Source organism: Bufo gargarizans, chromosome 6 (genome assembly GCF_014858855.1).
Source record: "Bufo gargarizans isolate SCDJY-AF-19 chromosome 6, ASM1485885v1, whole genome shotgun sequence".
Taxonomy (NCBI): Eukaryota; Metazoa; Chordata; class Amphibia; order Anura; family Bufonidae; genus Bufo; species Bufo gargarizans.
In genome coordinates, this window is record NC_058085.1 from 239,076,364 (window position 1) to 239,099,596 (window position 23,233).

The window sequence follows — 23,233 nt, forward strand, 5'->3', positions numbered from 1 at the left end:
TATGGGGGTTCCCTCCTGCTCTGTCTCTCCCTCCCAGTGCCCTCTAATGAGATCGAGGGGTCCACGGACCCTTCTCCCATAGAGTAACTCAAAGTGAGAGAACTCAGTAGATTCCTGGGGCACCTCTCTGTATGAAAATAACAGATGAGGCAGGAATCTCTCCCAGTCTCTGTAAGCGTCAGTAAAGGTCCTCAGCATCTGCTTGAGGGTGCCGTTAAAGCGCTCGCAGAGACTGTTAGTCTGTGGGTGATAAGGTGAGCTAAGTAGCGATTTGATGCCGCACACCTTCCACAGCTGCTGGGTGAGCACAGCGGTGAATTGGGTCCCCTGGTCGGAGAGAATCTCCTTAGGGAACCCCACTCTGGTAAAAATCTTAACCAGGGCATCAGCAACCGTCTCTGCCTCTATGTTAGACAGCGCTACTGCCTCTGGATAACGCGTAACATAGTCTACCACGGTAAGAATATATCTCTTACCGGATGAACTAGCCCTGGCCAGTGGACCCACAATGTCAACGGCTATGCGGAAAAAGGGTTCCCCAATAATAGGCATAGACATAAGCCTAGCTTTTGGGTGGTCCCCCCGCTTTTCCTACCCGTTGACATGTGTCACAAGTACGACAATACATTCGCACAGCCTGATTAAAATACGGCCAAAATAAATTCTGAGTGATCCTATGGGCTGTGCGGCGAGACCCTAGATGTCCAGCTAATTGCACATCATGGCCAATCCGCAGAATCTCCTGCCGGTATTTCGCAGGCACAACCAGTTGGCGATTCTGCGGAGAAGCCACACTTTTCAGGGAAGGTTTAGGGGTTCTATATAACCTGTCCCCCATCCACTTATACCGTTCCCCTACTACTCCTTCCTCCCTAGTATCTGCTTTAGCCCTATATTTCTGAAGGGTTGGATCCACCCGGGTCTCCCTCCCAAACTCCTCTGGGGTATCCCAACCTACGGGGGCCTGGTCTAGGGTACAAGTCGGGGAAGAAGGTCTCACCTGGGTCTCAGCAGCAAGTAGGCCGGGTCTGGGCACGGGTAGTCACAAGGTTAACTTCTGTAGGACCCATCGGCACTTAGGCAGAAACAAGGGGGACCAAGTCATTCCCAAGGAGGACATCAGCGGATAAATCCTTCATGACTCCCACATCAACGTGTCTATCCCCCACTCCCCAATCCAAGTGTACCCGGGCAACAGGCAGGCGGAACACAGTACCCCCTGCTACCCTTACGGCCACAGTGTCTCCAGTGTGTTGCTGCACAGACACCAAGTTCTTTTGGAGCAAAGTCATAGTGGCACCCATATCTCGCAAACCGCTGACTTCTCTCCCATTCAGCTTAACTGTTTGTCGGTACTGCTGTCGATTGTCCTGGTGGGCAGCTTGAATGGGGTCTGCCTCGTGTAGGATGCCCCAAAATTCCTCCTGCGCAATACAGTGAGCAGCAGGCTGAGGGCTGTGTTGATTTCCGCCGGCTGGTCTTCTCCACGACTGTGCCTGGTTAGCGGTGTTCAGCGGGCACTCCGGTCTCTTGTGCCCCAGCTGCTTACACCCAAAGCACCGGATAAGTTGCGAATAATTCCGGGAGTTGAACCGGGATTGCTGAGGATAAGCATTTGCTGCAGGCAGAGCTGGAGTGCGGTGCGCGGGAGCTTGGTAGGCAGTAGTGGCTGTGGGTGCTGCTGGTCTGTACTCCATTCTGGCAGGGGCTCTAGACATAGTATTGTCCAGTTTACGGGCATCTGTATACTCGTCTGCCAGACGAGCAGCTTCTGGCAGGGTTAAGGCTTTGCGGTCCCGGACCCATTCTCTGACTTCTGCAGGCAACTTGTCAAAGCAGTGTTCCAGCAAGAACACCTGTAATATCTCCTCCCCAGATATGGCGTGGCACCCTGCCATCCAGTGGGCTGCTGTGCGGTGCACCCGGCATGCCCACTCCACATAGGAGTCACCTGCTTGCTTGGTGGTTTCCCTGAACCTCCGCCGGTATACTTCTGGGGTCACCGCATACCTGGCCAAAAGGGCATCCTTCACAGCCTGGTAACTAGTAATTTCCTCTTCTGGGATGGCACGAAAGGCTTCACTGGCCTGGCCGGATAGTTTCCCAGAGAAGATGATGGTGACCCATTCGTCCATGGGCACCCTGTGCACCCTGTGCAAGGCACACTGCCTTTCAAAATCAGCCAGGAACCCATCAATCTCTCCCTCGGCTTCAATAAAAATTTTAAATGCAGCGAAGAGTACCTGCTTCCTTCCAATATTGTTATTGGGTACCTCCGCTGCTGCAGCTCCTCTTCCTTGGAGTGCCTGGTGTGCCGCTACTGCCGCTTGCACACATTCCACAATGTCTGCTGTAGGGTTGGGGCCAAAATGTGCCAGCCTTATCTGGACTGCCCGGTTGAATTGTATTTCCTCAGGTGTTAAGTCCAGGATGCTGGGTACATTAGCTCTCTCCATTCCTTGCGCTGCATCCATTTCCACTAGTTGAGCAATAATCTCCCTTTTCTTGAGATTACCTGTTGGCCGTCCTCGGCGTTGTAATATTTTTTTTTAAGGGTAATCCGAATTAGTTCCTCATATTGCATTTGTAGCTGTCCTTCTGGGCGGTGGGACTCATCCCGTTGCTTGCCACTAATTGTTACGATCCTCTCGGCAGGAGAGGGTGAAACCATCATTTAGAAGAATTCCTCCCCCCCCCCCCCCCAAAACGAGACTAAGCTCTGTGTTGAGGGTAAATCAGAATCACCTTTACTGAGGGCTACCCGCCCGTATTTATGCAGGTCCCCATCTGGTGGACACTCCCCTAGGGGATCAGATGGAAGACTGTGACACAGGACAGATATGCAGCAATTCAGGATACACAGACACAATACATCCCCACAATGCATCATGGTTTCCTCCTCTCTGCTCTGGAGACAACCGAGGAGCCATTCAATTATCTCTCAGGACAAAGGGAAATCGCCAATACACACGTGGGGACAACAGGACAGAAATCACCATTTAACCACTTCAGCCCCGCTAGGTGAAACCCCCTTCATGACCAGAGCACTTTTTACACTTCGGCACTACACTACTTTCACCGTTTATTGCTCGGTCATGCAACTTACCACCCAAATTAATTTTACCTCCTTTTCTTCTCACTAATAGAGCTTTCATTGGGTGGTATTTCATTGCTGCTGGCATTTTTACTTTTTTTGTTATTAATCAAAATGTCATTTTTCACTTTCAGCTGAAAAATTTTGCAAAAAAAACGACATCCATATATAAATTTTTCGCCAAATTTATTGTTCTACATGTCTTTGATAAAAAAAAAATGTTTGGGCAAAAAAAAAATGGTTTGGGTAAAAGTTATAGCATTTACAAACTATGGTACAAAAATGTGAATTTCCGCTTTTTGAAACAGCTCTGACTTTCTGAGCACCTGTCATGATTCCTGAGGTTCTACAATGCCCAAACAGTAGAAAACCCCCACAAATGACCCCATTTCGGAAAGTAGACACCCTAAGGTATTCGCTGATGGGCATAGTGAGTTCATAGAACTTTTTATTTTTTGTCACAAGTTAGCGGAAAATGATGATGATTTTATTTTTTTTATTTTTTCTTACAAAGTCTCAAATTCAACTAACTTGCGACAAAAAATAAAAAATTCTAGGAACTCACCATGCCCCTCACAGAATACCTTGGGGTGTCTTCTTTCCAAAATGGGGTCACTTGTGGGGTAGTTATACTGCCCTGGCAATTTAGGGGCCCAAATGTGTGAGAAGAACTTTGCAATCAAAATGTGTAAGAAATGACCGGTGAAATCCAAAAGGTGCACTTTGGAATATGTGCCCCTTTGCCCACCTTGGCAGCAAAAAAGTGTGACACATCTGGTATCGCCGTACTCAGGAGAAGTTGGGGAATGTGTTTTGGGGTGTCATTTTACATATACCCATGCTGGGTGAGAAAAATATCTTGGTCAAATGCCAACTTTGTATAAAAAAATTGGAAAAGTTGTCTTTTGCCAAGATATTTCTCTCATCCAGCATGGGTATATGTAAAATGACACCCCAAAACACATTCCCCAACTTCTCCTGAGTACGGCGATACCAGATGTGTCACACATTTTTGCTGCCAAGGTGGGCAAAGGGGCACATATTCCAAAGTGCACCTTTCAGATTTTGCAGGCCATTTTTTACACATTTTGATTGCAAGGTACTTCTCACACATTTGGGCCCCTAAATTGCCAGGGCAGTATAACTACGCCACAAGTGACCCCATTTTGGAAAGAAGACACCCCAAGGTATTCCGTGAGGGGCACGGTGAGTTCCTAGAATTTTTTATTTTTTGTCACAAGTTAGCGGAAAATGATGATTTTTCTTTTTTTTTCTTTTTTCCTTACAAAGTCTCATATTCCACTAACTTGCGACAAAAAATAAAAAATTCTAGGAACTCGCCATGCCCCTCACGGAATACCTTGGGGTGTCTTCTTTCCAAAATGGGGTCACTTGTGGCGTAGTTATACTGCCCTGGCAATTTAGGGGCCCATATGTGTGAGAAGTACTTTGCAATCAAAATCTGTAAAAAATGACCGGTGAAATCCGAAAGGTGCACTTTGAAATATGTGCCCCTTTGCCCACCTTGGCAGCATAAAAGTGTCACACATCTGGTATCGCCGTACTCAGGAGAAGTTGGGGAATGTGTTTTGGGGTGTCATTTTACATATACCCATGCTGGGTGAGAGAAATATCTTGGCAAAAGACAACTTTTCCCATTTTTTTATACAAAGTTGGCATTTGACCAAGATATTTTTCTCACCCAGCATGGGTATATGTAAAATGACACCCCAAAACACATTGCCCAACTTCTCCTGAGTACGGCGATACCAGATGTGTCACACTTTTTTGCTGCCAAGGTGGGCAAAGGGGCACATATTCCAAAGTGCACCTTTCGGATTTTGCAGGGCATTTTCTACACATTTTGATTGCAAAGTTCTTCTTACACATTTGGGCCCCTAAATTGCCAGGGCAGTATAACTACGCCACAAGTGACCCCATTTTGGAAAGAATATGAGACTTAGTAAGAAAAAAACAAAAACAAACAAAAAATTTCCGCTAACTTGTGCCAAAAAAAATGTCTGAATGGAGCCTTACCAGGGGGGGGGGGGGGGGGGGGTGATCAATGACAGGGGGGTGATCACCCATATAGACTCCCTGATCACCCCCCTGTCATTGATCACCCCCCCCTGTAAGGCTCCATTCAGACATCCGCATGATTTTTTACGGATCCATGGATACATGGATCGGATCCACAGAACGCATGCGGACGTCTGAATGGAGCCTTACAGGGGGGTTATCAATGACAGGGGGTGATCAGGGTAATCGGGGTGATCACCCCCCTGTCACTGATCACCCCCCCTGTAAGGCTCCATTCAGACATCCGCATGATTTTTTACGGATCCATGGATACATGGATCGGATCCACAGAACGCATGCGGACGTCTGAATGGAGCCTTACAGGGGGGTTATCAATGACAGGGGGTGATCAGGGTGATCACCCCCCTGTCACTGATCACCCCCCCTGTAAGGCTCCATTCAGACATCCGCATGATTTTTTACGGATCCATGGATACATGGATCGGATCCACAGAACGCATGCGGACGTCTGAATGGAGCCTTACAGGGGGGTTATCAATGACAGGGGGTGATCAGGGTGATCACCCCCCTGTCACTGATCACCCCCCCTGTAAGGCTCCATTCAGACATCCGCATGATTTTTTACGGATCCATGGATACATGGATCGGATCCACAGAACGCATGCGGACGTCTGAATGGAGCCTTACAGGGGGGTTATCAATGACAGGGGGTGATCAGGGTGATCACCCCCCTGTCACTGATCACCCCCCCTGTAAGGCTCCATTCAGACATCCGCATGATTTTTTACGGATCCATGGATACATGGATCGGATCCACAGAACGCATGCGAACGTCTGAATGGAGCCTTACAGGGGGGTTATCAATGACAGGGGGTGATCAGGGTAATCAGGGTGATCACCCCCCTGTCACTGATCACCCCCCCTGTAAGGCTCCATTCAGACATCCGCATGATTTTTTACGGATCCATGGATAGGATCCACAAAACGCATGCGGACGTCTGAATGGAGCCTTACAGGGGGGTTATCAATGACAGGGGGGTGATCAGGGAGTGTATATGGGTGATCACCCGCCTGTCATTGATCACCCCCTGTAAGGCTCCATTCAGACGTCCGCATGTGTTTTGCGGATCCGATCCATGTATCCATGGATCCGTAAAAATCATGCGGACGTCTGAATGGAGCCTTACAGGGGAGTAATCAATGACAGGGGGGTGATCAATGACAGGGGGTGATCAGGGAGTGTATATGGGTGATCACCCGCCTGTCATTGATCACCCCCCTGTAAGGCTCCATTCAGACGTCCGTATGCTTTTTGCGGATCCGATCCATGTATCCGTGGATCCGTAAAAATCATACGGACGTCTGAACGGAGCCTGACAGGGGGGTGATCAATGACAGGGCGGTGATCAATGACAGGGGGGTGATCAGGGAGTTTATATGGGGTGATCATGGGTGATCGGGGGTTTATAAGGGGTTAATAAGTGACGGGGGGGGGGGTGTAGTGTAGTGTGGTGTTTGGTGCGACTGTACTGACCTACCTGAGTCCTCTGGTGGTCGATTCTAACAAAAGGGACCACCAGAGGACCAGGTAGGAGGTATATTAGACGCTGTTATGAAAACAGCGTCTAATATACCTGTTAGGGGTTAAAAAATTCGGATCTCCAGCCTGCCAGCGAACGATCGCCGCTGGCATGCTGGAGATCCACTCGCTTACCTTCCGTTCCTGTGAGCGCGCGCGCCTGTGCGCGCGCGTTCACAGGAAATCTCGGCTCTCGCGGGAGGACGCGTATATGCGTCCACCCAGAAGAGCAGGACCGCCGGCAGGACGCAATCCTGCGTACGGCGGTCCTGAGGTGGTTAAACATACAATGTCAAAATTTTTACAGTAAACACAGACATTTAACATATCCCCTGATAGCTCAAGTCTGAGTGCATATTATTAGGTGAATGGCACTCAGACTACACAAATACAATAAAATCAACATGGAGCCAAAGTCTTTAATTTCACGAACAGGCTCCATGGCATAGCTATCTGGGTACCCTCATATAACATACCATACAATTCCAAAGACAGATGGTTCTGTCACATATATTAATTGCACAACTCGCCGGTATGGATCCCAAAAAGGATATTCTACAACAGGCATGCTCAACCTGAGGCCCTCCAGCTGTTGTAAAACTACAACTCCCATAATGCCCTGCTGTAGACTGATAGCTGTAGGCTGTTCGGGCATGCTGGGAGTTGTAGTTTTGCAACAGCTGGAGGGCCACAGGTTGAGCATGCCTGTGGGGGTCAAACAGCTGTTTGAAAAGGCAAAGGTGCTCCTGTCAGCGCCGTACTTTGTACAGCGGCTGTGCTTGGTATCACACTCAGCCCCATTCACTTCTATGGGGATGGGCTGCTTCTAGACCATTTGATCAATAAACGTGTTATCACTCAGTCTATCAGATACTGATGACCTATACAGTGTATATGTATGAAAATCTCGAATACCCCTTTTATGTAATATAACGGCTGCATGGACAATATGAACACTAATGTGACAGTTTTTTGGGGGCTTTTATCTGAGTCTGTGAAAGTCCTTAAACGTGTCACAATCAACTTGCTATATTATTGATCAGTGTTCATCACCAGGCAGATATCTGCCCATGTAAGGGATCCGAAGATTGATGGACTCCACATACGGTATCCTCTCTGGTAACAATGTCTGACTTTAGAAAGTGATACTTGTCTATCATATTTTGCTCCCTGGTCATCAGCATTCCTCATAGCACCATCTATCAATCCTCCAAAGAATCTCTTTTTTGTTCTCCTAATAGATCTAACTGTAAGAAACTTTAATGACTTATTTAATTCATGGGATACAAATATTTAAAGGATGGTAGTATTTATTCTTGTCTTCTACCTGGTGATGTACGGGGCCGGTGGTCCTCCATCATGATGTCCTTGTATAGATCCTTGTGTCTTTTTAAATACTCCCACTCCTCCATGGAGAAAGAGACAGTGAAATCATGACACCTTATAGGAACCTGACACACACAATGATACAGTCACCAACCAGACAACTCCCATGGTGTTACCATACAATGTGTAAGAATTCCCAGTAGTGCTCACCTCTCCAGTCAGAAGCTCTGTGATCTTACTGGCGAGTTCTCTGATTTTCTGGTCATTAATTTCCCCTTGTATTAGGGAGTGAGGTGGAGGCTCTGTGCTTGTGCTCAGGATTCTTCCCCATCCTTCAGACACAGGGGCCTGACAGCTCTCACTAGTTGTCTTCTTCACTACTGTGTAATCCTACTTATTGAGGGACACATTAATGAATACTCCTAAACTCTTCAGGCATATCCATGTAACATAGAAAACAATTATATAATTTGAGGTCCTTTCCAGAATCCCTCACCTCTCCAGTAAGATGAAGGAGAATCTCTAGGGCAAGGTTTTGTATCCTCTCTGCAATCATCTTCCTCTCCCTATCCATCCTTAATCCTTCCACAATCAGAAAAATTATAGACGATAACCACTGATCTGAATGACAAGAAGATAATACAATGTAAAAAAATAATAATAATCCTATGTGAAAATAATACAATTAACCAAGATCTGAACAAATATTAAAGTATAGATGTTGTGTTTTCTCCTTTTATATATGGACGGGAACATTCGTTGAATAACTTGTCAATGCAGTACCATGTTTGAGGACAAAGCACCGTTGTACCTTTAAATGACCCTCAGCAAATCACTGGCTATGGTGGTGATGCCCGTATGTGTGTCACATGATTACTATAGACCAGTGGTAGCGAACCTATGGCACGGGTGCCAGAGGCGGCACTCAGAGCCCTTTCCGTGGGCACCTGCACCCTGGAAAAAGTCTATGGTGTATCAATATGCCTTAGACTTTTCCTGTCATTTATCAGGGCAGGGCGCACTATGAACAGTACAGGCAGCGCACTAAATGCAGGCAGGCGATTATAGCTAAATGATACAGTACATGGAAGATTTACTATACTGGTATTCAGGGTAAATTGCTGTGTTGGCACCTTGCGATAAATAAGTGGGTTTGGGGTTGCAGTTTGGGCACTCAGTCTGTAAAAGGTTCACCATCACTGCTATAGACTATCCTGGGCCTCAGTGGTTACATGATAAGCATGCAGTGTGTCAGTACAACAAATTGTCATTGCAGCAATCTAAACAAACTGAAGGAGGACCTGTTTGATTTATTTTCAGATCACAGATTTTGAAAGCTAGACAATTCTATTACATAGACACTATGGAAAACTTTATTACAAGCTATGTACACCTTCAAGGGCATTTTTTTTAAAGTATTTTACTCATTTTTGCCTAAAATAATTTTTCAATTCGTCTTTATTATCTGGAACCCTGAAAGGACATAGTAATTGCCGCCTCCCCTCCCGTGAGGAAATAATTACTGGAGGCTAGGTCTGCCAAAGGCCTGACATCTCGATTATATCAATTTATAATTGACGCCAATCTCCCCTCAACCCCCTTGGTGGTAAAGGGAAAATGGGAATAGGATGTTGGGACAATATCTCAAGAACAATGGAATGACATTCTGGCTTTAACTACTACTCTTGCACTGAACGAATCTCAGAGACTATCTCAGCTATACTTGCTACACAGAGTGTATAGAACCTCCAAACTTCTATTTAAAATAGGTGTACGACCGGACTCCACATGCCCTCGTTGTGGCTCAACAGAAGCGACACTGCTTAACATGGTTTGGGATTGACAAAAATTGGGAAAATATTGGGAAGAGATACGAGACATCATAGCTGTAATGACTCCCATAAGATTACCCAATGACCCCAGAGTCTATGTGTTAGGTAAACTGAATTCTCCTGGAATAGATGATAAAACATCTCTATGTATTCATATCTCTATGTTGTTCCAGGCGAGGGTTTTAATTACTAAGCATTGGATACGGGTAATCCACCCAACAGACAGGAATATATAAATCGGTTGAATACAGTTTTTCGCTTCGAAAGAGGGGTCTATGTTAAGAGAAAACGTCCAAACAAATTCCTGTCAATATGGAAGGGCTGGCTAGAAACCGAGAACTTGGCTTTATTAGCACTGACAAGGGATTGCCTAAGAGGACAACTGTCCCTACTGGGCCATTTACCTTAGCTCAAGCTATGTACTAGTGAAGATAGTGTGCTCACTTTAGTATTAGTTTACATTGACATGACCTTTTTGAGGTATGATTAATAAATAAAAAAGGTATAATTATCTCTCTGCAGGGTAACGCAAGGGAGGGGACATGGCGTGGGCAGGGAAGGGCTGGCAGGCCTGTCTCATTCACCATTTTCTACGCCTGTTTTAGGTGTAGAAAATGTTCTAAATGTAAGACAGCTAGGAAGCCATCTATATCATGTCCCTATGTCTCAAATGTCTCAAATCTGCATTATCAGACTCCTTTCCTCTACATTGTGGCACCCATCAAGGGTGACTCTTATGTATTATTTCAGTGGAGCCCCTTGCAGAACTGCTTCTTCCAATTCAAGTGAATAGGATGCAGAATCTGTATTTACACCTGCGTTCTCTTCAAACGGCATACACTGCATTCTCTTCAAACAGCTGAGCAGCGGGGCTGCTGGGAGTTGTACCCCCATCAATCTGATATTGATGACCTATCCTGAAGATAGGTTGTTAATTTTGGAAACCAGACAACCCCTTTAATAAAGGTACTTTCTGTGATACTCCCGGGCATATGGTTTGGTGTCAAGATCCTTATAGTCTTATAGTTACTGCCTTACTTGATTATATGATTGTTGCAGTCATGATATGTATCTTAGCACTGCTTTTATATTCCCATGAAGTTTGTTCTAATAAAATATTTTCCTGAATTAAAAACAGGGGATGTGCTACCAACATTATAAGGGTTTTCCAAGATTTTCATACTGATGAACTATCCTCAGGATAGGTCATCAGTTCCCGATTGGTGGGGGTCAAACAGCTGTTTGAAAAGGCAAAGGCGCTCCTGTCAGTGCCGTACTTTGTACAGCGGCTGTGCTTGGTATCACACTAAGCCCCATTCACTTCTATGGGGATGAGCTGCTCCTAGACCATTTGATCAATAAACGTGTTATCACTCAGTCTAGGAAAAGCAGAGAGAAGGCCACGGCACTACTGCGAGCCCGCCTCCTCTTGAAAATTCATTGGTGGCCAGTGGTTATACCAGACTGTCAGCACATTGCTGACACTCTGGTATAAATGGCTGACATCTGTGCAGATGTCACCCGTTTAACCCTTTCCATACCGCTATCCGTACGGACCGCTGTATGGAAAAGGTTAACTGTCAGGGTCAGGGAGCTCCCTCTCTCTCCCACCGGGGGGCTGCTGTGCCTTTGCAGCCCCAAGACCGGATGGGGTCACAGAGGTAGGGAGCCCCCCTCCTTACCCTTCCCCGTCTGCGAAGTTGTGGCCACAACTGAGCAGACGGGGAAGGTTCCCATGGCAACAGGACGCCTTCTCAGGCATCCTGCTGTCCATGGTGCTGAACAGATCTGTGCTAAAGGCATAGATCTGTTCAGACAAAGTGTACTGTACTGTATTATACAGACATCAGACCCACTGGATCTTCAAGAACTAAGTGGGTCTGGGTCAAAAAAAATTGTAAAACAAAATAGTGAAAAAAGTAAAGATAAAAAAAACACATTTATCACAGAATAAAAAAATTAAATAAAAATACACTACACATATTAGGTATTGCCGCGTCCGTAACGACCTGGTCTATAAAATGGTCATTTTACTTTCCCCGCACGGTGAACGCCATAAAAAAAAAAGGTAATAAAAGTGATTTAAAAAGTCGCATGTACGCCAAAATAGTAACAATCAAACGGTCATCTCATCCCACAAAAATCATACCCTACCCAAGATAATCGCCCAAAAACTGAAAAAACTATGGCTCTTAGACTATGGAAACACTAAAACATGATTTTTTTTGTTTCAAAATGAAATCATTGTGTAAAACTTACATAAATAAAAATAAAGTATACATATTAGGTATTGCCGCGTCCGTATCGACTGGCTCTATAAAAATATCACATGACCTAACCCCTCAGGTGACCACCGTAGAAAAAGAAAAATTAAAATTGTGTAAAAAAAGCTATTTTTGTTATCTTACGTCACAAAAACTGTAATAGCAGTGTAATTCCCCAAAAAGGTAATAAAAGTGATAAAAGTCGCATGTACGCCAAAATAGTGCCAATCAAATCATCATCTCATCCCACAAAAAAATTAGATCCTACCTAAGATAATCGCCCCAAAACTGAAAAAACTATGGCTCTCAGACTATGGAGACACTAAAACATTATTTTTTTGTTTAAAAAATGAAATCATTGTGTAAAAATTACATAAATAAAAAAATTTAATTCATATTAGGTATCGTCGCGTCCGTGACAACCTGCTCTATAAAAATACCACATGATCTAACCTGTCAGATGAATGTTGTAAATAACAAAAAAAACTGTGAAAAAAGCCATTTCTTGTTATCTTGCCTCACAAAAAGTGTGATATAGAGCCACCAAAAATCATATGTACCCTAAACTAGTACCAACAAAACTGCCACCCTATCCCGTAGTTTCTAAAATGGGGTAACTTTTTGGGAGTTTCTACCTTCCAAAAACCGTATGGCATTCCTTTCCTTCTGCGCTCTGCCGTGTGCCCGTACAGCAGTTTACGACCACAGATGGGGTGTTTCTGTAAACTACAGAATCAGGGCCATAAATAATGAGTTTTTTTTGGCTGTTAACCCTTGCTTTGTAACTGTAAAAAAAATATTAAAATGGAATATCTGCCCAAAAAGTGAAATTTTGAAATTGTATCTCTATTTCCATTAAATCTTGTGCAACACCTAAAGGGTTAACAAAGTTTGTAAAATCAGTTTTGAATACCTTGAGGGGTGTAGTTTCTTAGATGGGGGTCACTTTTATGGAGTTTTTACTCTAGGGGTGCATCAGGGGGGCTTCAAATGGGACATGGTGTCAAAAAAACAAGTCCAGCAAAATCTGCCTTCTAAAAACCATACGGCGCACCTTTCCCTCTACGCCCTACTGTGTGCCCGTACAGTAGTTTACGGCCACATATGGGTTGTTTCTGCAAACTACTAAATCGGGGCAATAAATATTGCATTTTGTTTGGCTGTTAACCCTTGCTTTGTTACTGGAAAAAATGGATTAAAATGGAAAATTTGCCAAAAAATCTAAATTCTGAAATTTTAACACCATTTGCCATTAACTCTTGTGGAACATGTAAAGAGTTAACAAAGTTTGTCAAATCAGTTTTTAATACCTTGAGGGGTGTAGTTTATAGAATAGGGTCATTTTTGGGTCGTTTCTATTATGTAAGCCTCGCAAAGTGACTTCAGACCTGAACCCTAAAAATTGGGTTTTTGAAAATTTAAGAAAAAATCCAAGATTTGCTTCTAAACTTCTAAGCGTTGTAACATCCCCAAAAAATAAAATATAATTCCCAAAATGATCCAAACATGAAGTAGACATATGGGGAATGTAAAGTAATAACTATTTTTGGAGGTATCACTATGTATTATAGAAGTAGAGAAACTGAAACTTGGAAATTTGCAATTTTTTACAAATTTGGGGTAAATTTGGTATTTTTTTAATAAATAAAAAGGATTTTTTTTACTTCATTTTACCAGTGTCATGAAGTACAATATGTGATGAAAAAACAAACAATCTCAGAATGGCCTGGATTAGGGGTGAGCGAACCCGAACTGTATAGTTCGGGTTCGTACCGAATTTTGGGGTGTCCGTGACACAGACCCGAACCCGAACATTTTCGTAAAAGCCCGGGTTGGGGTTCGGGTTCGGTGTTCGGTGCTTTCTTGGCTCTTTTTGAAAGGCTGCAAAGCAGCCAAGTCAACAAGCGTCATACTACTTGCCCCAAGAGGCCATCACAGCCATGCCTGCTATTGGCATGGCTGTGATTGGCCAGTGCAGCATGTGACCCAGCCTCTATTTAAGCTGGAGTCACGTAGCGCCGCACGTCACTCTGCTCTGATCAGTGTAGGGAGAGGATGCAGCTGCTGCTGTTAGGGCGAGATTAGGCAGGGATTTACTCAGCAAAAACACTTAATGAAGTGATCGATCTACAGCTGTGAATCATTCAACTTCTGCTATTTAATTGCTCACTGTTTTTAGGCTGCCCAGAGCGTTTTTCTGTCACTTTTTTCTGGGGTGATCGGCGGCCATTTTGTGTCTTGTGGTGCGCCAGCACAAGCTGCCACCAAATACATTTAACCATCAATAGTGTGTTTTTTTTTTTTTTGCTATATCCTACATCAGGTGCTTGGCTGTGCTTGCTATTTTATTGAGGGGTGAAATACAATTGCCAAAATAGCAGTACCCTAAATCTGGTGTTTCAGCTGTGGCTAGCCAATTGTAATACTGTCTGCTGTCTGGCAAAGGATATATTTTTGTTCTGGGTTGAAATACAATTCCCAACTTAGCAATTCCCTAAATCAGTGGTTTCTGCTGTATCAGGCCAAGTTTAAATCTATCCATAAAAGGGTATATTACATTGAAGGTGCGGATAGGGTCATCCTCAATAACTTCACGCTACCGTGCATTTCCAAGTCTAATTCTGTCTGTAAAAGGGATACCTAAATACTAGGCCTACAATTTATATTCAGCTAAATCTGTCGTTACTGCTGTGCCTCTATTAGTGTAATACGGTACCTGAATAGATAGCCATATAGTGTTAGGTGCCTGTAAAAAAAGGCCTGAATTTGAATTCAATACATTGGGCAAATAATTTTTTTCTTATTGTGGTGAACGGTAACAATGAGGAAAACATCTAGTAAGGGATGTGGACATGGTCGTGGTGGTGTTAGTGGACCCTCTGGTGCTGGGAGAGGACATGGCCATTCTGCCACAGCCACACGTCCTAGTGAACCAACTACCTCAGGTCCCAGTAGCCGCCAGAATTTACAGCCATATTTGGTGGGGCCCAATGCCGTTCTAAGGATGGTAAGGCCTGAGCAGGTACAGGCATTAGTCATTTGGGTGGCCGACAGTGGATCCAGCACGTTCACATTATCTCCCACCCAGTCTTCTGCAGAAAGCACACAGATGGCGCCTGAAAACCAAGCCCATCAGTCTGTCACATCACCCCAAGGCATATCAGGGAAACTGTCTGAGCCTCAAGTTATGCAGCAGTCTCTTATGCTGTTTGAAGACTCTGCTGGCAGGGTTTCCCAAGGGCATCCACCTAGCCCTTCCCCAGCGGTGGAAGACATAGAATGCACTGACGCACAACCACTTATGTTTCCTGATGATGAGGACATGGGAATACCACCTCAGCACGTCTCTGATGATGACGAAACACAGGTGCCAACTGCTGCGTCTTTCTGCAGTGTGCAGACTGAACAGGAGGTCAGGGAGGAAGACGATGCAGGGGACGATGAGATCCTAGACCCCACATGGAATGAAGGTCGTGCCACTGACTTTCAGAGTTTGGAGGAAGAGGCAGTGGTGAGACCGAGCCAACCGCGTAGCAAAAGAGGGAGCAGTGGGCAAAAGCAGAACACCCGCCGCCAAGAGAGTCCATCTGCTACTGGCCACCGTCATCTGGGACCAAGCACCCCAAAGGCAACTTTAAACAATGTAGCAGTTCTTCAAACAATGTGCTGACGACAAGACCCGAGTGGTTTGCACGCTGTGCCATCAGAGCCTGAAGCGAGGCATTAACGTTCTGAACCTTAGCACAACCTGCATGACCAGGCACCTGCATGCAAAGCATGAACTGCAGTGGAGTAAACACCTTAACAACAAGGAACTCACTCAGGCTCCCACTGCTACCTCTTCTGCTGCAGCTGCCTCGGCCTCTTCTGCTGCTGCCGCCTCGGCCTCTTCCTCCGCCTCTGGAGGAACGTTGGCACCTGCCGCCCAGCAAACAGAGGATGTACCACCAACACCACCACCTCTGTCACCAAGCATCTCAACCATGTCACACGGCAGCGTTCAGCTCTCCATCTCACAAACATTTGAAAGAAAGCGTAAATTCCCACCTAGCCACCCTCGATCCCTGGCCCTGAATGCCAGCATTTCTAAACTACTGCCTATGAAATGCTGTCATTCAGGCTGGTGGACACAGACAGCTTAAAACAGCTCATGTCACTTGCTGTCCCACAGTATGTTGTTCCCAGCCGCCACTACTTCTCCAAGAGAGCCGTGCCTTCCCTGCATAACCAAGTATCTGATAAAATCAAGTGTGCACTGCGCAACGCCATCTGTGGCAAGGTCCACCTAACCACAGATTTGTGGACCAGTAAGCACGGCCAGGGACGCTATATCTCCCTAACTGCACACTGGGTAAATGTAGTGGCCTGCTGGGCCCCAGGCGAAGAGCTGTTTGGCGCACGTCCTTCCGCCGCCAAGGATCGCAGGGCAACATTCTTTGCCTCCTCCTCCTACTCGGCTTCCTCCTCCTCTTCTTCCACCTGCTCATCCAGTCAGCCACACACCTTCACCACCAACTTCAGCACAGCCCGGGGTAAACGTCAGCAGGCCATTCTGAAACTCATATGTTTGGGGGACAGGCCCCACACAGCACAGGAGTTGTGGCGGGGTATAGAACAACAGACCGACGAGCGGTTGCTGCCGGTGAGCCTCAAGCTGGGCCTGGTGGTGTGCGATAATGGGCGAAATCTCGTTGCAGCTCTGGGACTAGCCGGTTTGACGCACATCCCTTGCCTGGCACATGTGCTGAATTTGGTGGTGCAGAAGTTCATTCACAACTACCCCGACATATTATGTCAGAGCTGCTGCATAAAGTGCGGGCCGTCTGCGCGCTTCCGGCGTTCACATCCTGCCGCTGCTCGCCTGTCTGCGCTACAGCGTAACTTTGGCCTTCCCGCTCACCGCCTCATATGCAACGTGCCCACCAGGTGGAACTCCACCTTGCACATGCTGGACAGACTGTGCGAGCAGCAGCAGGCCATAGTGGAGTTTCAGCTGCAGCACACACGGGTCAGTCGCACTGCGGAACAGCACCACTTCACCACCAATGACTGGGCCTCCATGCGAGACCTGTGTGCCCTGTTGCGCTGTTTTGAGTACTCCACCAACATGGCCAGTGGAGATGACACCATTATCAGTGTTACAATACCACTTCTATGTCTCCTTGAGAAAACACTTAGGGCGATGATGGAAGAGGAGGTAGCCCAGGAGGAGGAGGAGGAGGAGGAGGAGGAAGAGGGGTCATTTTTAGCACTTTCAGGCCAGTCTCTTCAAAGTGACTCAGAGGGAGGTTTTTTGCAACAGCAGAGGCCAGTTACAAATGTGGCCAGCCAGGGCCCACTACTGGAGGACGAGGATGAGGAGGAGGTGGAGGAGGATGAGGATAAAGCATGTTCACAGCGGGGTGGCACCCAACGCAGCTCGGGCCCATCGCTGGTGCGTGGCTGGGGGGAAACGCAGGTCGATGACGATACGCCTCCCACAGAGGACAGCTTGTCCTTACCTCTGGGCAGCCTGGCACACATGAGCGACTACATGCTGCAGTGCCTGCGCAACGACAGCAGAGTTGACCACATTTTAACGTGTGCGGACTACTGGGTTGCCACCCTGCTGGATCCCCGGTACAAAGACAATGTGCCCACCTTACTTCCTGCACTGGAGCGTGATAGGAAGATGCGCGAGTACAAGCGCACATTGGTAGACGCGCTACTGAGAGCATTCCCAAATGTCACAGGGGAACAAGTGGAAGCCCAAGGCGAAGGCAGAGGAGGAGCAAAAGGTTGCCAATGCAGCTGTGTCACGGCCAGCTCCTCTGAGGGCAGGGTTAGCATGGCAGAGATGTGGAAAAGTTTTGTCAACACGCCACAGCTAACTGCACCACCACCTGATACGGAACGTGTTAGCAGGAGGCAACATATCACTAACATGGTGGAACAGTACGTGTGCACACCCCTCCATGTACTGACTGATGGTTCGACCCCATTCAACTTCTGGGTCTCCAAATTGTCCATGTGGCCACAGCTAGCCTTTTATGCCTTGGAGGTGCTGGCCTGCCCGGTGGCCAGCGTTTTGTCTGAACGTGTATTCAGCACGGCAGGGGGCGTCATTACAGACAAACGCAGCTGCCTGTCTACAGCCAATGTGGACAAGCTGACGTTCATAAAAATGAACCAGGCATGGATCCCACAGGACCTGTCCGTCCCTTGTCCAGATTAGACATTAACTACCTCCCCTTAACCATATATTATTGTACTCCAGGGCACTACCTCATTCAATCCTCTTTTTATTTTCATTTTACCATTATATTGCAGGGCAACCCAAAGTTGAATGAACCTCTCCTCTGTCTGGGTGCCGGGGCCTAAAAATATCTGACAATGGCCTGTTCCAGTGGTGGGTTACATAAAGCCTGATTCTCTGCCATAAGACCTCTCTCCAATTGATATTGGCTATTTTTAATTTATTTTATTTTAATTTTAATTCATTTCCCTATCCACACTTGTTTGCAGGGGATTTACCTACATTTTGCTGCCTTTTGCAGCCCTCTAGCCCTTTCCTGGGCTATTTTACAGCCTTTTTAGTGTTCGGGTCCCCATTGACTTCAATGGGGTTCGGGGCGAAGTTCGGGTCGAGTTCGGATCCCGAACATGAACATTTCCGGGAAGTTCGGCCGAACTTCTTTTTTTTTTAAATTGATTATCTTTATTAATTAATATATCGAAACATTACAAATAGAAGAAAAAAAAATACAATTTCTCCCCAACCCCAATTCCCTAAAGAAACCCTCCCCTCCCCCCCTACCTGTGGTGCGTCAAAATAAGACCTTTATCATTGAGGAAATTAAACACAACTAATCAAGTTCTCCAACCACCCCATATCTTAATCCACTTCTCCTCAGCTTCCCTCTGTTTATACATAATTTTCTCATAATTTTTTACCTTAGCAATTAGATTTATCCATGTAATTATATCTGGAGTATATCGAGCAAACCAGGTTCGACTGACCAGCACTCTGGCCAACATCAATATCCTACTCAGGAGGATCTTTTGATACTTATGATTATTTAATTTGGAGAGATCATTAAGCACGAATACTTGTGGTTCAAAAGGGATTCGTATTTTTAGTTTATACATAATACAATTATTTATAGTATTCCAGAAGTTTGTGAGTTCTGGACAAGTCCATATCATATGAAGAAAATCCGCTCCTACGGTATCGCATTTGGGGCAGTTAGACGTGTCTCTTAATCCACATTTATTCATCCATAAAGGAGTAATATATAGTCTATGGCAAATATAAAATTGTATTAAAACATGGTTGAAGTTCTGGGATAGCGAGACTAGGTTCCCAAAAATATTCTCCCACCCTTCTATTTGTAAATTCGGACAATCCACCTCCCACGCTTTTTGTCCTGGTGACTGTGTATCACTAAACCGTGCCTTAAGTAATGACTTATATATATTTGAAATTTTTATTCTGGACAGTGTACCCCCTACCCAATCATTCAAAAAAGACGAATTATCTATATCCAACACCAGTTTATCATCCAAACTGGATAGTACTGAGCGCAATTGAAAATACCTAAACCAGGAAAGGTTTGTTATACTGTGTGTCATCTCTATAAACGGTTTAATTTCTCTATCTTTAACTACCTGTGAGATATACAGAATTTTATTCTTCTGCCAAAATGTGTCAGCTGCAATATCATCTAGCCTTTGTAAGTACAGATTATGCCAAAGAGGCGTAAATGTAAGTGAACCCTTGACCTTCAACCATGTCCTAGTTGTAGCCCACACTTTCAGGAGTAATTTTATGGTCTCTCTGTAGCCCCACTCATAACTCTTTAATAAACCAGATTCCAACAAGGTAAAAATATTATTATGGGCATGGCTAGTTACCAACTTCCCCAGCAATGCACTATTCTCTGATTCATAGCACCTCAATAACTGGGCTGCAATAAAGTACCCTTTAAAGTAAGGGAGATTTAAACCCCCGCACTCCACAGATTTATACAAATATTCCAGCTTTATTCGAACTCGCTTTCTTCCCCATATTAAATCATTAATTACCGTATTTATCGGCGTATAACACGCACAGGCGTATAACACGCACCTTCATTTTAAGAGGGAAATTTCAGGAAAAAAAGGGTAGCTCAGAACTTTTTTTTTATTAATATTATTACCACTTATAAGGTAAATAATGTAAAAGGATGACACTTATGGGGCTCTGTGGATGACACTTATGTCATCCACAGATCCCCATAAGTGTCATCTACAGATCCCCCATCAGATGGATCAGTGTGGAGAGAGGAGGCGGGGACACTCATGGCGGGGCCCGGTGCAGTGACTCTACTCTAATACACCGGGCCCCGCAACTGTTAAACATTCAATCTGATCTCTTGAAGACGCGCTGTACGGTACTTACTGTAGTACCGGAGGTATAACATTAAGACGGCGCAGACCGGCATCTCCCTCGGTCATGCGCCGCCTGTCTCAGCTCCCTCCTGATGCGCTGCCTGCCCCAGCTCCCTCCTCATGCGCCGCCTGCCCCAGCTCCCTCCTCATGCGCCGCCTGCCCCAGCTCCCTCCTCATGCGCCGCCTGCCCCAGCTCCCTCCTCATGCGCCGCCTGCCCCAGCTCCCTCCTCATGCGCCGCCTGCCTGCTTATCTCACTTTATGAATGAACAGGCAGGCGGCGCATGACAGAGTGAGCTGGGGCAGGCGCCGCATGACAGAGGGAGCTGGGACAGGCGGCGCATGAGGAGGGAGCTGCGGCAGGCGCTGCGCCGTCTTAATGTTATACCTCCGGTATGTAAAAACATGGCTTCTTAACATTATATCGGCGTATAACACGCATACATCATTTTCCCCCTATTTTCAGGGGGAAAAAGTGCGTGTTATACGCCGATAAATACGGTATTCTTTCCATGAGTTTAAAATATTTGTCTTGTATCCAAATAGGTGTATTCCTGAGGACATAAAGAAATTGTGGTAGTATCACCATTTTAACTAGTGAAACTCGGTCAGCTCTGGATAGGGGAAGTCTCAGCCAGATCCCTATTTTAGCTCTAGTCCTTACCATTATGGGAATCAAATTGAGTTGTACAAAATTTTCAACCCGAGGTGATATAGTCAAACCCAAATATTGAAAAGTGTCAACAATGTCTAACTGTGTCACAAGAACCTCTTTCTGTGGCAGGGGGTCTATTGGCATCAAGCTGGTCTTGGCCCAGTTTATAAGAAGACCAGACACCTCACCAAATGCTTTAACCATTTGAATAATCCTAGGAAGAGTGATTTCCGTATGGTCTATAAAAAACAGAACATCATCCGCATATAAGGAGATACGGTCTTGTACTCCTAGCGTACCAAATCCTTTAACCTGATCATCCTGCCTGATGGCCATCGCAAGGGGTTCGATATAAATATCGAATAATAAGGGAGATAATGGACAGCCCTGCCGCGTGCCTCTTTTTAAATCAATACTACTACTCAGGATTCCATTAAGACTCAATTTTGCCCTTGGAGATCTATACAATAACTTAAGAGTACATATAAACTTTTCCCCAAAGCCCATCCTTGCCAGAACCTTCCAGAGGAAGCGCCACTCCACCCTGTCAAAGGCCTTAGAGGCATCCAACGACAGGATGGAGCGAGCGGTCCCCCCAGGGGCCTGAATATTAGAAAAAAGCCGGTGTAGATTATGATGTGTGCCCTTGTTTTGAATAAAGCCACTCTGATCCGGATGGACAATAGAGGAAATGACCCTAGAAAGCCTTGTAGCCAGGACCCTCGCAAGAAGCTTTACATCTGCATTAAGCAGTGAGATTGGTCTATAAGATTCTAAATCTAAAGGGTCCTTGCCTTTTTTTGGAATTAATATTATTACAGCCTCCATCATTGAGTCTGGCAGCTTCCCATCCTCCATTGATTCAGAAAAGACCTCCAACAGTCTCGGGAGAATACAATCCCTATATTTACTATAGAATTCATATGGGAGCCCATCTGAACCAGGAGTGGAGTTAGCTGAGCATAATTTAATAGCTCCCTCAAGTTCCTGAATTGAGACCTCTAGTTCAAGTGCTTTCTTTTGTGTCTCAGTAATAGTTGGAAAGATGATCCTGTCAAGATAAAAATCTATCTTATCATCTGTGATGTTAGATTCGGCTTTATACAAATCAAGGAAATAGTCAACAAAGGCCTTCTCTACCGGGCCCTGTCTAGTGACCATCCTACCATCAATCAGTCGAACCTTATCTATATATTTTTTAGATTGTTGACTTGAAATTACTCTGGACAGGAATTTACCGGGTCGCCCTGACTCGGTAAAATATTTTTGCCCTTTAAAGAAAAGGCTCTGTTGGGCCTTGTCCAGTAAAAAATTAGAATATATTTGTGTGGCTCTTTGCATATTTTCCCTGTTCTGCTCCGTCTTATTAGTGTAAAAGGATTCTGTCGCCAGTGCTACACGTTCTTCTAGATTTTTCTGTTTTTTCCCATACTCCTTTTCGGTTCGCGATGTTACTAACCATCAATCCCCTCATATACGCCTTAAACGTATCCCATACCACTTGAATTTTTGCTGAGCCATAGTTATTATCCCAGAATCGGACAATTTCATTTTGAATTATTTCATGTGTCTTTATAACTGATAGCCAATGAGGATTTAGTCTAAAAGGAGGTTTTGATGTATATCCTTCCTGAGATAAGCAGAGTTCAAGTAGTAACGGAGAATGATCCGATATTGACCTCGTTTCATATTTCATTCGCTTTAGCAATTTCACATGTTTACTACTTATCAATGCAAGATCTATTCTGGACATTGATTTACCTGCTTTACTAAAGCATGAAAAAGCCCTCTTCCCCTGTCCTAAATATTCCCAAGCATCTTCGAAACCAGCCTCCAGGCAGAACCGTGCCAGGGGAGACCCCTGGAGCGGACTGTCACTCCTAGCACTCGTAGAGACCCTATCACATACAGGATCAATGACACAGTTAAAGTCGCCAATAATCAGTGTTGGACACTCTGGCCATTTATCCATAAATAATACCAAAGAATTAAGGACCGAAAAGGAAAATGGCGGTGGAATATAGACAAAGGCCA

At 45.4% G+C, this 23,233-nt stretch overlaps 1 protein-coding gene across 1 annotated transcript in view; it reads right to left on the bottom strand.

Annotated features, from left to right (window-relative positions):
- Positions 1-23,233, bottom strand: part of LOC122941326 (gastrula zinc finger protein XlCGF66.1-like) — a 140,842-nt gene that overhangs the window by 30,344 nt on the left and 87,265 nt on the right. The window contains exons 5-7 of the mRNA XM_044298457.1: positions 8,536-8,660; positions 8,250-8,429; positions 8,041-8,164 (exon numbers count right to left, since the gene is read on the bottom strand). Coding sequence (XP_044154392.1) covers positions 8,041-8,164; positions 8,250-8,429; positions 8,536-8,660 — 429 coding nt within the window. The remainder of the gene's footprint in view (positions 1-8,040; positions 8,165-8,249; positions 8,430-8,535; positions 8,661-23,233) is intronic.